Raw genomic sequence first — 15,017 nt, forward strand, 5'->3', positions numbered from 1 at the left:
GCCTTCAGCTTTTCCACCATTGCCTTGACTTTTGGCCGTGGACGAACAGCCCTTCGCCCATAGGATCGAGAGGAACGCCGACGGCAGCGCTCTGAGCGTTGATGGCAGGGTCCCTCGACTTCCTATTCGTCGTCTCCCCTGCCGTCAAAGCGGGAGAAGGGGAAGACATTCGCCCTTGCTCCCATGCCGCTCCGCTCTGTCTTTGGCTAGAATTCAATCTGCCAAATTGTCTGCTCAGTGTCCGATCCCTATGGCTGATAACGACATATGCACGAGCCTGCGAGATCCTCGTGTGCGGCGCCTTGGGCTACACGAATCGATGCGGCAGCTGCCACATTTGGTGGAGAGGCTTGGCTTTGAGGACTGATGTGCGTCTAGCATGCAGTAGCGGCTCGGAATCATGCGCGGATGTCGTGTTTGTTGGCGTGCTGCCAGAGCGCAATATGACTCAACTGAGTAATTCGGGCCGCCAGCAGCAGCTCCAGTCAGTGGCATGAGCCTAGGCGTGATATTGATATTGTCTTAAGGATTCGGAGACGACGCGACGGAGATCATCCATCCGGGGATACGACCCTGTAGGTACACGGCTCGACACGTACCGTTATCATGCGTGCCCCAGGCCACTTGCTACATACCTAGGTAGCGAATGGGGGGCACACAAGCAACGACGAGGAGCGGGGCAGCCAGGGAGATGCGGTGACTGGTACACGGAGATTTACAGTGCGTACATGAGATTTGTGAGGAAAATTCCGAGGTACACGGTTGATTTGTTGATGAAATCAGCAATGTTACCTGGAGTAGAAAGGGGGGGGGGTGAGCACACAGACGTGCCAGGCAAACTGGCGGTGTCAGCACATGGCCAATAGATGGTACGCATGATGTCCCGGCCAGTTGGCTGCTTGTGCCAGAATTTCCGGCGGTGCCTGTACTCTCGCCTCATCCTACAAATGCTCGTAGTAGCTAAATCCAAGGAAACCAAGGTGCTGAAGGTTGCGAGTGCGAGGGCCGACGAGCTTGAGTACGTGTCGATCTTGGGTTACTCTCGGGGATTGAAGGCCGTGGGTGTGCTTGGGCATTCGTCTGAAGTCGGATTACATCGTGTACATGTATGTACAAGTGGTAAGTTAAGAATAGCGATGGCGTATCAACGGCGGTCCCACTCTCTGTTTCTGGTTGACGTTCGATGTTCTGGCTGACGGCGTGTCAAACTCGTCAAAGCATGTTGACCCAAAGACAGTGACCCAGATCCTGGGGAGGCTATCATGCAGGGATGTGGGACGTTCATGCGGCTCGAAATGGAATAGGAAGAAGCAAAGGGAGAAAGAGATTCGATAGGACTTGGCGGTTGTCGATGGAAAGCCCCTGACAGCATGTGGATAAAAGCTGCCAAGCGATGAAGGACGATGAAGAAAGATTGAAAGACATGAGTCTTCTTCAACAACGCGTGGTGTTTTTGGCATGAGGAAGGGGCCAAAGTGGAGCTTGGATATCAGCACCCGGAAGGTACAGGGGAGAATGTTCCCGCAGGCATGCCATCCTGTAATTACCACATGGGCAATATAGGAGGTGCACGTAAGAGAAAGGGAGGGAGAGGAAGTGAGAAAGAGCGAGCTGTCGTAAATTGCAACGAGTAGGTCCTTGCCCTCTCAGCTCCTCTGATAACTTGCAGTTTGCGCCTATAGGAATCCTCTAGTCGTGGCACCGTCTCTTGGCCACTTGAACCGAGGCGACCCCCTCCTTCCCACTCCGCTCTCTCCCTCACCTATTGTTGAGCTTAGACGACGGGCGCCGGACGATTTTGTCGACCTCGGGTTGAATCTTGGGGCCAATACAATGGCTTGGGTCTGAACAGAAGAGATAATCCAGGCACAACCAGGAAGTCAAAGACATGTCCGGCGACCCAATCAAACCCTACCCTACCAGTGGGCACAGACAATGCCAGGGGACCTCATTCAGCGTGAAGGAGGCATGCGATGTCACAGTCCAACCTGTTCCTCCTAACTATTTGACTTCGAGCCACAGGGAAGTTGCAGGCGCTCAGACTGGGCTTCCTAACAAACAGCTTACATACATGGTATAGGTATGTGCTATCAGCAGAATAGTCTTAACCAAATCTGGTCGCTTGCCCGGCGTAGATCGACGTCGAGCCTCGCCTCGCCTCGTCTCGTCGAACCCCAATGGGAGCGTTTTCGCGCCACAGACAGCCTAGTCGTGCCGCGTCGCTGACGAATCATTCGTTGGCAGTGTTAATCGCGGTCGCGTGCTGTGCTGTAGTAAGAAATCCTCGTACAAAATACATACTATGTGCCGTGTCTGTGCAGTTGCGTTGCGCCTAGCGGATCCTGAGACAGCTACCGGGTCCTGGCCGGACATGCGAGACAATAATGTCTTGCAGGCGCAGAAGCTCTGAATCGACGTCGATGTAGAACAGCCCAGATGCGCCAGGAATGTCTTGCATTGCGTGAAGCTGCGGAATGTCTGCAACCACGAAGCCGGCGCACAGTTGGATGCCTTTGTGCTCCTGGGACCGTTTGTGCTTTCCACGAGGACTAGCTTTTCTGACGCTACCTACCTATGTACCTAAGGTATATTGGACACCTAGGTAGATATAGGTATCTAGCTGCCTAGGTAGTGGAAGGTAAAGACAAGTAAGTATTACCTTGTTCCCGTCCTTACCTCAGCAGTCATCGAACCCTAATCGACCAATCATAAAGCACGATAATCCGAGGCGACTAGCTGAAGTGGGTACTGGTTCTAGCGCGTGTCCTCCACACCCTCATCCCCTCCTCCTCCTATCATCGTCCAGGCATATCGCGATCTACCACCAGGGTCACAATGTCTTTCTTCAGCTTGCCAACTCCAAATTTCGACCGTTCGAGATGGCCTACCACCTGTTGAGGAATCGACACCCCTCGTTCCATGTGGCCTCCAAATCTTCAACACCCCATGGCAGCCCATCAGCCCATTTACCATGATTGTTTATTTTCTTCACCGGCATGGGTGACTGACTCCGACCTGAAGCTATCTTGTCCCTGACTCGACCGAATGACGATGACGTCTTCTATACCACCTCAGCTTCTCATCCGTCAGGAAGATCACCTCTCATTCCCACCCCAGACCGCGATATTCGATCCCGAATTTACCGGGGTACACCAGTGGAGTCGACGAAAACAGAGTCCAGCATCAAGGCACTGACTGCACTGGAGTCTTTACAGTATGCCATCTTACAAAGGTTCCAAAGTCCAACTTTGGTCGCACAAAGAGCCCAGCCCAGCCAAATCCTCCCCAGCGTACGCCTACGTCCCATTGCGTCGGCGCCACTGAAACCCGCGCTAGTGGCTTCGCTTGACTTCATGCTTGGCTATCGACAGAGTTCAATCTACGTTCTTTCCATACAACGAATTCCACGGCAAGGGCCCTACAAGTAGTTGGGACACTATGCCTTACAGATCCGGCTACACGCTCAGCAACGTATCTGTAGCAGACGACGCCCCTGGGCTACAGGGTGGCCAGGGCCAGCCCCGATAAACACGCGTCATGGCCAAATCGATGCAAGTCTGCCGTAGTCACTCCTCGCCCGGGTCCGGGATCCCTCGGCCGTCTGTGACCGTTCCTGGTGGGACTCATCGCCGAACAGCCACGCAACCGGCCGTGGCGGCTTGACGGCCCTCCTTTTAGCGTTACGCTGAAGACATCCTATGAATGATAAGTCAGACAGCAACATGCCTGTGCGGACGGGATGCCACCGCATTCCCCATGTCGTCATTGCGGCGGCCTGGGAACTGCGGGGCTGACAGCACCAGCCAACCAGCTTCGAGATGTCCTGGCTGGAACGCACTTTTTCTTCAATTTTTATTTATTTATTTAATTTTTTGCTTGCTGAGAAGACGCATGGCCAATCGATCACCTGAAGGCATGGTGATGTTAGTGGGGTTTCGCGAAACACCACACTTGAACGGCGACTGCCTTTCTGATACTTTGCTCACGACTAGTAGTAATGCCCACACGCTTACGACCAATTGGAGGCTCAAATGATTACAACCGACCCGGTTTCGCCATGTCCCCCAAGACCAAGGGCAACAACAACAACTTCAACACCACCCTGCAAGATGGGACGACGGGAGCCCTGCACACAATTCACTTTGGCCATGCAATGGTATTGCAGTCTGAATTGGGGGCTTACTGCATGCGATGCACATCTCAAATAACGGAATCACCGCGCAGTCGGACTCCTGTCTCTCCTGGGCATTTGGGTGGCCTAGGTGTTCTGCAAAACTATCGGAGCAGGAACATCATCTCCGCCTGGTATCTCATCTGGGCACGGAGCGCTGACCCACCCGTACCGGCGGAGCCTCGGACGATGTTCCTAGTCGATCTCCACCAGACTTCCGGCCCTGATGAGGTGCGTTCTCGAGGGCCATTTCGACTGCTGTCGTTGTCTCCACTTCCTGCACCCCCCTCCACTTTGCGTTTCCGTACCTCTTCACAATGCACTGCCATCGTGGGTCTTATGGAGCCGGAGCACCAGGGCTGAGGGGGGCAACACTACCTGGCCGGAGAGGGCGAGGGTGAGGGAAAGCAGCGGTCCAGGCGAAGACATATCCAAATACTAACGGGCAAGGAGATGGAGTAGTTACCACCCCTTCCTTGTAGATCAGTTCCCGTATTCTCAAAGCCAGGGCTTGCTCATGCTGCGATATCTTTGGATGGCTGTTGTAGATGTTTCAATGTTAAGACGGACTAATATCTTTCTGTGTAGACTAGCTACCGCGAGGCTAACTGCAGATACGCAAGTGTCGACATGGCGCTTGATCCCGGGGCACCGGGATGCAACATTCAGGTCAAGCGAAAAAATGAGGGTGGAAAGTTGGGGGGGGAAAAAAACCAACAACACCAAAGACCAAGACGACGACTGTGGGAGCTGCGCGTCGATGACGCTTGTCTGGCCCTCGAGGCACTAGGCCAAGCTTTTCTTTTTCCAAGCTGCCGCACATCATGGCGCCAGTACATATGCAGTAATGGATGTCTCCAGTACCATGTCTCCCCCCTATCGCCCATGTTTACACTCCAAGGGCAGGCAGGCAAGGACGATGTATACCTATACGTCCCCTTTCTTGCAGACATTCTTAGCACAGGCCGCAGGGACCAGGCTTGATTGTAGTTTCCACCCCAACCCTGGCTGCTAGACTTGGTACCTTTTTTTCCTTTTTTCCATCCCGCTCAGGGTCCAGGTTGACCATCACTTCGCGTTCCTCTATTCTGATTCCGTTGCGACTCGCCCTCGTTGTCTCTAGGTACTGTCGTTATAAGAGGACTCCAAACCCCTCCCGTTCAGGCACGACCGCAATTATCTCGTGCACGCCCGCAAAGCTTGGTAGATTTTGGATGCATCATTGCCCGCAAACCTTCACAAACGTCATAAGCCTTGCGTCCTGTTCCATTGTTGTTGGCTCTACTAGTTCTCTCGTCTAACCCGTGCCAAGCTCGAACGGAGCCTCTGTCTCAAAGGGAAGAGGTTGTTGCGCCGCCAAAGTTACAGACAAGACTATCCTAGCCCGGCTAATCATCCCCCTCGACGACGTCGGGCAGCAGCGCCGCTCGCACGCGGGGCTTTTCACCGATCCACCGAGCCGTCCCGGCATCCAGCAAGTTGCTACTGCGACCAAGCCACGGCGCCGACCGACGACAAGAACGACGAAGAACGAACGGCCTACCGCCCTGTTTCCACCGATTCCAGAGCGCGAGCGCGAGCGACAGCAGGTGTCAATCATCTGCTTCTTGAGCGCTTGGAGTTTCCCGGGCATCTCTCGTCCCCTCACGGCCATCAGAGCAAGTTCCACCGAGGACGGGATCACCCGGCGGTTGTTAGCATCGCCATACATACATAGTAAGCATCTGTCAGCCGAAACCCAGACACCGAAACCACCAGCGTCGCCAGCACTGGTCAGGGAAGGAAAGCTCATCACATTGTGACTGTGCTGTGGTCTGGCCAGCAGCGGGTCCAGAAGCTTATTCACTTCATCCAGCGAGTGAAGTCGGGGGTTACTATCCGTAGACGACCTGTCTCTGTCTCGTGACGAAGCGTGGGAATAAAAAGGTACTTCTCCCCGCTAAGAGTTCTGCAGACGGCCCAAGTCTCGCTCCCCCCTCCTCAATTCTACTACATACACTACCTAGGTACCTAACCAATGTACAGCGCATGCTCTACGACAGGCCCGGCCTACCTACCCCTCCCCCCTCCCCCCCCCGGCCACGTTCCAGTTCCAGCATCGACACGGCACCCCACAATTTCACCGCCGGAAACGCTTTCTTGCTGCAAGAGTCTCCAACTCGGTCGCCCACACGCCTGCGCATCCATCTGCACCAGACTTGCACGCCCACTTGGATTGGAGCACCACTGCCCTTTCACGCAATCAGAAGCGGTTCCTTAGCACACGCCCCCTCCTTCACGACGGTCGGCCCCCCACTCCACTTCCCCCTCTCCCCGGCCGACCGGCCACCTCCCCCAACCCCAGTTTTTGCTGCTGCAGCGAAAAGCCGGCGACGTTCCCCATCTCCATTGGAAATCGCAAGCTGGTTTGGTTTGGTTTGGTTTGGTTTTTTCCCTTTCTTTTCGGCCTGGGCCTTCTCGCTTGACTTGACTTGACCTAAGGTAGACCTGGTCTCGCTCCCTTCGGCCTTCAGGACTGTGCTTCCCCCCCCAAAGGTGCTCTACAAGTGGTCGACTCAGGATTTCTTCTCTACGACAAAGCTCGACGCCTCTTTCCCTCTCTCTCTCCCTCTCTCTCCCCCCCCCCACCCCTCCGCCCACCCCATTCGTTCCCTCGTACCCTTCTTCTCTTCAACTTTGTACATCTTTCTCGCCAACCAACACATTACAACACTTGGCACTACCGGGAGAGACGAGACGAGACCGCCGACGAAGACGGGGCAAAGCGATCGCGTTGCTCCTGGGATCGGTCTTTTTTTCTTTTTTGTCTTTCTTTTTCTTTTTGGCCCTACTATTATGGTCCTTGCTTGCGACAGCTGTGACCCCCACTGTTCACACTCGCAATTACACTTACACCGCGGTCGGCAAGCATAAACAGAGACAGGGACAGACGCTGTCCTTCAACATCGGCGTGCGGGGAGCCAGTTTGCTCGGGACTGTCCTCTTTCCGCAGTCGCCTTTCTGTTGATCTTTACCCTTTGCTTGTCTCCTCCTGCATGGCAAAGGAAAAATGTCATCTAGTAGTATGCAGCAGCTCCAAAGCCAGCAATTCAGAGCTGCCAGTCTCGAATACTCTCAGCAGGGCCTGGACTCGCCCGGCGCTCACTCCCACATAACCACCACTTCCTCGGCCTCCCACCAAGCATTTTCCTCCAGAACTTCAAATGACGGCATGCGCTCCAACAACGTCTCCCGGACTCTCGTCGACCCTTCTCACTTTGCCGACGGCCTTTCCTTTCCGCCCCACGACCAGAATCCAATCATGTTCCTCGGCGAGCCAGATCATGCTTCCGACGCCTTCGCCACGTCCCACCCCCCCTCTTTATCCTCTATAGCCGCCCGCCAAAACACCATAACCGTCATGCCTGGTCCTTTTGACAGAGCCATGGGCCGGCGACGTAATAGCGTAATCACCTCGGAAGACGGCAGCCAAGATAGTGGCCACGCCGACCATAATCCCCTCGAAGACGCCGGAGCCGACGAGTTCGGCTTACCTACGCAGACGGCTGGCAACAGCGCCGAGCCGGCCGGCAAGGCCAAGGAGGACAAGACGGACCAGACGCCCGCGTGGAGTGAACTCAAGACCAAGGCTGGGAAGGAACGAAAGCGCCTTCCACTGGCATGCATCGCATGCCGACGCAAAAAGATCCGGTGCTCCGGTGAAAAGCCCGCCTGCAAGCATTGCCTGCGCTCCCGGATCCCCTGCGTGTACAAGGTGACGACCAGGAAGGCCGCGCCCAGGACCGATTACATGGCCATGTTGGACAAGCGCCTCAAGCGCATGGAAGAGCGCATCATCAAGATCGTCCCGAAAAACGAACAAGACCCCAATGCCGCGTCGCTGACCCGGGCCGTTGTTAAGCCGGCCATCCCAGGTACCCTCCCTGCAGCCAAGGCCGGCTCCAAGAAGCGAGCCGCCGACGAGGCCTTCGGCCAAGACCTCGACCACTGGGCGAAAGCACCGGTCAAGAACCTGCTCGAGGCGCCCAACAAGCCAACTTCGCTTCGGGCGCAGGAAGCCGAAGAGAATAAGCTGTTCCTCGAGGGGCTCGACGCACTGCCTTCCAAGGAGATCCAGGAACATTTAGCCGAGGTCTTTTTCGAGAACATTTACGGCCAAGCATACCACTTGCTTCACAAGCCGAGTTATATGAGGAAACTTAGGTATGTCTTGTGAGACGGCCTCTGCTGCTGACCCAAGGCTAATCAGTTCGCAGAGCCGGCACGCTGCCGCCCGTTCTCATCCTGTCCGTCTGCGCCATCGCCGCGCGCTTCTCCAGCCACCCCAAGCTCAACAGCTCGTCGCCCAATTTCTTGCGCGGGGAGGAATGGGCATCACACGCCAGAGATATCTGCACCAGGCGGTACGAATGGCCCAACATCACCATTCTGACATGCCTGTTGATCCTGGGCCTGCACGAGTTCGGCACGTGTCACGGCGGGAGGAGTTGGGCTCTGGGCGGGCAAGCAATCCGCATGGCGTTCGCCCTCCAACTTCACAAGGACCTGGACCATGACCCGCTTAATCGGAACGGGTCGTCGCAATTGAGCTTTATCGACCGGGAAATTCGACGAAGGACGATGTGGGCCTGCTTCCTCATGGATCGCTTCAACTCATCGGGCACAGAACGGCCGACGTTTGTACGGGAGGAGACGGTCGACATACCATTACCGATCAAGGAGAAGTATTTCCAACTCGACATGCCGGCACCGACGGAAACCCTCAAGGGTAAAGTTCCACATCCCGTGTCGGCAGAAGATGGCCAGATGGCCAATGCCAAAGACAACATGGGCGTTGCCGCCCACATGATCAAGACGATCGCCTTCTGGGGGAGGGTCATCAACTATATCAACCAAGGAGGGAAGGAGCTCGATCCCCACCCCATCTGGAGCTCGGAGTCCCAGTACGCCGCCCTGCTCGAGGAGGCGGACAGGCTGCTGGATGACCTCCCCGAGTTCCTGCAATACTCGCCCGAGAACCTGGCACTCCATGACACGGAGAGGATGGCCAACCAGTTCCTTTTTCTCCACATCGCAATCCACCAAAACATATTATTCCTCAACCGTGCCGCCGTGGTGACACCGGAAAGTGCCGCGGCCCAAGGGTTTCCCAGGGACTTTGTCACCAAGGCCGGCGACAAAACATTCGCGGCGGCCAACCGCATCTCCGAACTCCTCAAGGACGCCGAGTCTCACATGGTCACCGCCCCCTTTGTCGGATACTGCGCGTTCTCTTCGGGAAACATTCACATCCTTGGCATCTTTTCCGGCAACCCCGCCGTGGAGGCGGCCTCAAAGCGAAACCTGGCAACCAACGTCAAATTCCTCTCCAAAATGAAAAGGTACTGGGGCATGTTCCACTACATGTCGGAAAACCTTCGCAACCAATACCGGACATACGCCGACGCTGCCAGAGGGGGATCCTCGAGCAAGGATGCCACCACGGTCTCCCCCATCTTCCAGTACGGCGACTGGTTCGACCGATACCCCCATGGCGTATCACAATCCGACTTTTCGGACCCAGCGACGCAGAAGAAGAAAGAAAAGGGCGACGATGCCGTCTTGGAACAGAAGCCCGAGCTACACACCGTGGAGGAGTATTTTACCAAGCTGTCGCCGCCTCGTAGCGTAGAGGACAGCTCCTCGAGGCCGAACCCGTCTAAGCGCAAGTCTTTTGCTGGAAAGAAACTGAATATGGGTGTCAGGGCGGAAGGGGCCCATTCCGAGCCGCTCTCTACCGAGAACATTGCCGCTACCGCGCAGGAGCAGCTGAGTGCTCGTATGCAGCAGCAGAGAGCCGCGCAAGGCTCCCTCGGCGCCCAGACCAGCGGTTCAGCCAACTTCAACCCCCTCGGCATGCCTCACTCGCAGGGATCGAATTACCATGCCCTTTCGCCAATCAGTCCGATCGCCGTCGGCCAGTTCGGGCAACACCACCAGGGCACGCCGTCATTCTATCCACCCGACTTGCTCAGTATGTCGCTGCATCAGCAGAGCGGAATTCTACAACCCCTCGACCGGCAGCTCGTTTTTGGCGGGTACTCTATGGAACAAGGCAACATGGGCCATTTTGACGGCATCGACTGGGATGGCATGCCCTCCAGTGCCCACAGCGCATCGGGGACACACCGGGAGGGCGCCCGCCCTCGTCCGCATCGCGGCGGCAACCCCAACGGCATGGGCGGGCCCGGTCACGGACACCCGGACAGCATTGCAGGATTCGGGAGTCAAGAGGCATCGACCGCGTGGTTTATGCCGTTCAATATGGAGCCGCCCGAAATCGGCCAAGACATGGGTATGAACCTGGACGGGTTCGGCAACGTCTTTGGCCACAGCCTGCATCACGGAACGCGCTGAAGCGGCCGGTGAGGCGTGGCGTTGAGTTAAAAAAAAAAAAAAAAAGGAGAAGAAAAAAAAAAAAGAGAGAAGGCGTCGGGCGTTCCTGTGGGCCACATACCACATGGTGCATTGCTCATGTCTTGGGGAAGAGGGTTCTTGTGACGTTTTCTGTCCTCTCTACTAATGAATCACATGACGGGGGCGAAAAAGGAAGGGACGGTACAGGGACAGGATTTTTGTAGATATAAAAAGGTGTCGGGCGGTTTTTGGCTCAACGATTGCACTTGCGAGATACCTACCATTAATGGCAACGAGAGGATGCAATAAGCTTGTTAGGTTTCATGATGCGTGCGGCCCGTGACCCGTTCCCTTCTTAGGAGGGGAAAACTGTACATGGATAGTATGGTATCATGGGGTGAGAGTGTGGTCTAAATACAACTATTTTTTTTTCCATGCCTGCCCGATGCAATTACTAAAAAAAAAACAAAGAAAGAAAAAAGAGGACTTTTCAGGAAAAATAAAGAACAGGATCAACAGGGAATCTTGACCGGCTCTTCGGTATCGGCAGCCCCTCTCTCCCAGTCCGTCACTCCGCCGCGACGCCATCGGCCTTCTTCTTGCCCCCCCTGGACCTCTTGCGCTTCTTGCTGGCGCCGTCCAGCGCGGCGCCGCCGTCTTCGGCGTTCTCCTCGCCGCCGCCGCCGCCGTCGCCCGAGCGCTTCTTGCCCCGCTTCTTGCTCTTCTTCTCCTTGAGCTGGACCTCGTCGAGGCCGAACGTCGGGCCGGTGCGCTCGTACTCCTGGCCAAAGTGCTCGCGGCGCCACTGGCGGAGGCGGGCCTTCTTGCCGAGGCGCTTCCTGTCCTTGCGCTTCTTGTCCTCGTCGCGGAAGGTCGCGAGCTTCTTGAGGCCGGCGAAGCTGTTGAGCGCCGCGTCCGAGGGCGCCAGGAGGATGTCGCGCGCCGTCAGGCCGAACGACTGCGGCGACGTCTCGCGGTACCGGAAGGCGGGGAGCTCGGCGTCCTTCCGCGAGGAGGCGGCGGCGGCGGCGGCGGTGCCGGACGGCAGGGCCACGGCGGCGTCGATGTCCATCTTGGCGTCGACGAGGGCCTCGAGCTTGGCGCGCTCGGCCTTGGCGGCCTTTTTGGCCTCGAGCCGTTCCTTCTTGAGGTCCTTTGTCGTCTTGCGCTTCTTGGACGGGCGGCCGTCGTCGTCCTCGTCGTCTTCTTCTTCTTCTTCTTCTGCTGCTGCTGCCGCCGCCGCCGCCTCGTCGTCTGTGAGCGTGATGGGGGGGAGTTCCGTGTCGTCCTTGAACTCGGGGACAATGTCCTTGATGTCAATGTCGTCGTCCCACGTGGGCTTCTTGGGCTTCTTCTTCTTCCGCTTCTTCTGGTCGTCGCCGTCGCCGCCCTGCTCCGCCGCGTCCTCGTCCGAGTCGGAGTCGCCGCCCTCGGCCACGGCGTAGTAGTCCTCGCCGAACCGCCGCTTCATCTCGTCCTCCCACTTGTCGTCGTCCCAGGCGTCGTTGAGGAACCGCAGCCACTCCTCGTCCTTGAGCTCCTTGCCGCTCAGGCCCGCGGCGTGCTTGATCTTCTTCAGCTTCTCCTCGGCCTCCTCGAGCTTCAGCTTGCGCAGGCGCGCCTTCTCCTCCTTGCGCTGCTGCTTCTCCGCCTCCTTGCGCTCCCGCTCGGCCTCGCGCTGCTTCTTGCGCGAGCTGGCCGCCTCCTTGCGGACGGACCGCGAGTTGACAATCTCTCGCGAGTACGTCTTGAGGGCCTGGTTGGCCTTTTCCGGGTCCTCGAACCGGAGGTTGTACGCCTCCTCGAACTTGTCGTACAGCTCGCCCTCGTCGTCCTCGCCCTCGTCCGACTCAAAGGCCTTCCAGCCGTGCTCGCCGCCCTCGGTCCACGCGCGCGCCGCCATGAAGTTGGACAGGAACAGCTCCGGGTCCTTGTCGGCGTTGGCGATGTCGTCCTCGGTGATCTGCTTCTTGGTCTTCTTCTTGTACGGGTTGACGTTGGCCGCGCGCGCCGGGTGGATTCCCTCGTCGCCGAGGTCCTGCGGCTTCACGACCTCCTGTCCCGGTTTCCGCTGCACAAAGTCGTCCTCGTTATCCGACTCGGCGGCCTTGTTGATCTCTGAGATGATGGACTTCTTGAGGGCGTCCTGCTCCTGGTTGTACGTCTGCGGCGGCGGGGCGTCGTCGTCCTCGTCGTCGGAGGCGCCGACGCCTCCGGCGAGGATCTTTTCGCGGTGGTAGTCCTTGAGGAACATCGGCTTCTCCTTCTTCTTCGATGGCGTCGGCTCGGCGGCGGCGTTTGAGGTGTCCGGGAAGAAGGAAAAGTTCTTGTCGAGCACCCTGGGGTCCTTGTTCTTGATCGCGCTGAGGGTGGCCGAGATCTGGGCGTCCAGGTCCTCGGTCGCGAGGAACCCGTCTTCGTCCTCGGTCTCATCGGACGACGACGAGTCGGCGTCGGAGTCGTCATCATTGCCTTTGCCGGTCTTCTTGAACTTCTCCTCCACTGCCTTGTGTCAGGTATTGCCTTCGGTTACCACGAAAGACTCCAATTGGGTCCACTTACGTCTGTGCAGCTCCTCGCGCTTCTTGTTGTGCTCGAATCGCTTCGCGTACTCCTCGTTGACCTTCAGCTGCGGCGCCGCGATGTCTGCCCCTCCATCCTCGTCGTCTGAGTCGCTTTCGTCCAAAAGGTTGACCTTCTTCGGCACCTTCTCTTTATTCGATTCGGGCGCCATTATGTCAGTTCCCTTTTCCCGAGACCGGGCGTATGTGCACAATGTTGGGGTGGGCAAAAGAGAGAACTGAAGTCTTGCAAGCCTTTGCCGGACCCTCCAGAATCCAAGATCCAAAGGTGGTCAAGGAACTTTTTTTTTTCTGCCGACTAGTAGCGGGTGCTGCACGCCTGTCGCGGGCCTGGCCAGGCGGGTGCCCACACCCCCCCTTCCCCCAGCGGACCTCGGCACATCAATTCTCCGCCACCCCTCCAGGGATTTCAGGGCTGGAGAAGAGCAAGCGCACTGGCCAACGCCGGCGCCGCCGCGGCCTGTCGAAGGGGGGCGCTTCGTCATTGTTGCGCCTCATCCTCGTTGTTTCAGTGGCCGAACTGCCGTCTAACCTGCACTACCTTACAACCACGAAAACCGTTCAACCAACCACCCCCCACGAAGGCAGCAACTTGATTTAAATTCGTCGCCCTTGCCCATCTGCACCGACTTCTCAACTCGTCCGCCCGCCCAACCCACGAAACTCCATACAGGCTGTTGTTATCGACCTAACTACCGATAAAGATGGACGGATCCGGCGGTGCCCCCAAGCCGAGCAGCAGCGTCAAGCTGGTCCTGCTCGGTGAAGCTGCGGTCGGAAAGGTACGGCCGCCATCTGAACTCGGCATTGTGAATTCGTGCTAAACGCATCACAGTCGTCGCTTGTCCTGCGCTTCGTCAACAACGATTTCCAAGAAAACAAGGAGCCCACTATTGGAGGTACGAGACATCGCCGTCGCAGAACAGTTGCTGGGCCAAGAGCTAACCCGACAACTCCATTGCAGCTGCCTTCCTGACACAAAAGTGCAACCTCCCGACCCGGACGATCAAGTTCGAGATCTGGGATACTGCCGGCCAGGAGCGCTTTGCCTCGCTGGCGCCCATGTACTACCGCAACGCCCAAGCCGCCCTCGTTGTCTACGACCTCACGAAGCCGACGTCGCTTACCAAGGCCAAGCACTGGGTGGCGGAACTCCAACGACAAGCCTCGCCTGGTATCGTCATCGCCCTCGTCGGCAACAAGCTCGATCTCACAAACGACACTGAATCCGGATCTGCCGGCGACAGCGAGGGGGCCGACGCGGACGACTCTGGCGACGCCAGGAAGGTCTCGACGGAGGAGGCCAAGACGTACGCCGAGGAGGAGAGCCTGCTCTTCTTCGAGACGAGTGCCAAGACGGGCCACAACGTCACCGAGGTCTTCACGGCGATCGCTAACGCCATCCCGGAGACGTCGTTAAAGAGCGCGCGGGGCCCGGGCGCCTCGCACGCTGTCAGCCGGGGCGGAGAAGACCAGCAGCGCGTCAGCCTCACGGGCTCTGGGGATGCCGCCGCCAAGGAGGGATGCGCTTGCTGATCGTAGGCCGTCGTGCGTGTTCGTTTTCGTTTGCGTGTGTGTATGTGTGACCAGACCCTGAGAGGGACCGACTTGGCGAAGAGGAATCGCTATTTTCATCATTTTGGAGTCGTTCAGTTTTCATGCGCTGCATTTCTGCTATAGGGTTCATTTTTTATGGGAGCGTCCATCCGGCAGCAGCGGGCAAGTTCGTCACGGGTCGGGAGCAGGCCCAAAGACGCTCGCACCCCTCTGCATGCCGACTTTCCGTCGTGTAACATGATCGTTTTGGTACTGGAATGTATTGCAGCAGAAGACATTGGGATGGATTGCGGGTCAGTTGGAACGGATGC

General features: G+C 57.2%; 4 protein-coding genes across 4 annotated transcripts; 2 read left to right on the top strand and 2 right to left on the bottom strand.

The window, feature by feature from the left end:
* Positions 1–5,116: 5,116 nt before the first annotated feature.
* Positions 5,117–6,101, bottom strand: LY79DRAFT_547515 (uncharacterized protein). Its single transcript, XM_060557330.1, has one exon. It carries the CDS (start codon positions 5,961–5,963, stop codon positions 5,469–5,471), a length of 495 nt encoding a protein of 164 aa, XP_060416417.1. The 5' UTR covers positions 5,964–6,101; the 3' UTR covers positions 5,117–5,468.
* A 1,119-nt stretch (positions 6,102–7,220) lies between these two features.
* Positions 7,221–10,567, top strand: LY79DRAFT_511196 (fungal-specific transcription factor domain-containing protein; the record flags this gene model as incomplete). The annotated part of the gene is made up of 2 exons (XM_060554234.1): positions 7,221–8,374; positions 8,428–10,567. 2 exons carry the CDS (start codon positions 7,221–7,223, stop codon positions 10,565–10,567), a joined length of 3,294 nt encoding a protein of 1,097 aa, XP_060416418.1.
* A 568-nt stretch (positions 10,568–11,135) lies between these two features.
* LY79DRAFT_668145 (KRI1-like family-domain-containing protein) lies at positions 11,136–13,301 on the bottom strand (the record flags this gene model as incomplete). The annotated part of the gene is made up of 2 exons (XM_060563483.1): positions 11,136–13,069; positions 13,130–13,301. The coding sequence occupies 2 exons, from the start codon at positions 13,299–13,301 to the stop codon at positions 11,136–11,138; spliced, it is 2,106 nt and encodes a 701-aa protein (XP_060416419.1).
* Positions 13,302–13,853: 552 nt separating this feature from the next.
* Positions 13,854–14,685, top strand: LY79DRAFT_511330 (ras family protein; the record flags this gene model as incomplete). Its single annotated transcript, XM_060554253.1, has 3 exons — positions 13,854–13,931; positions 13,985–14,048; positions 14,114–14,685. 3 exons carry the CDS (start codon positions 13,854–13,856, stop codon positions 14,683–14,685), a joined length of 714 nt encoding a protein of 237 aa, XP_060416420.1.
* Between the last annotated feature and the right edge of the window lie 332 nt (positions 14,686–15,017).

The sequence above is a fragment of the Colletotrichum navitas genome (genome assembly GCF_030913465.1).
Source record: "Colletotrichum navitas strain CBS 125086 chromosome Unknown LY79scaffold_16, whole genome shotgun sequence".
In the NCBI taxonomy this organism is placed as follows: domain Eukaryota; kingdom Fungi; phylum Ascomycota; class Sordariomycetes; order Glomerellales; family Glomerellaceae; genus Colletotrichum; species Colletotrichum navitas.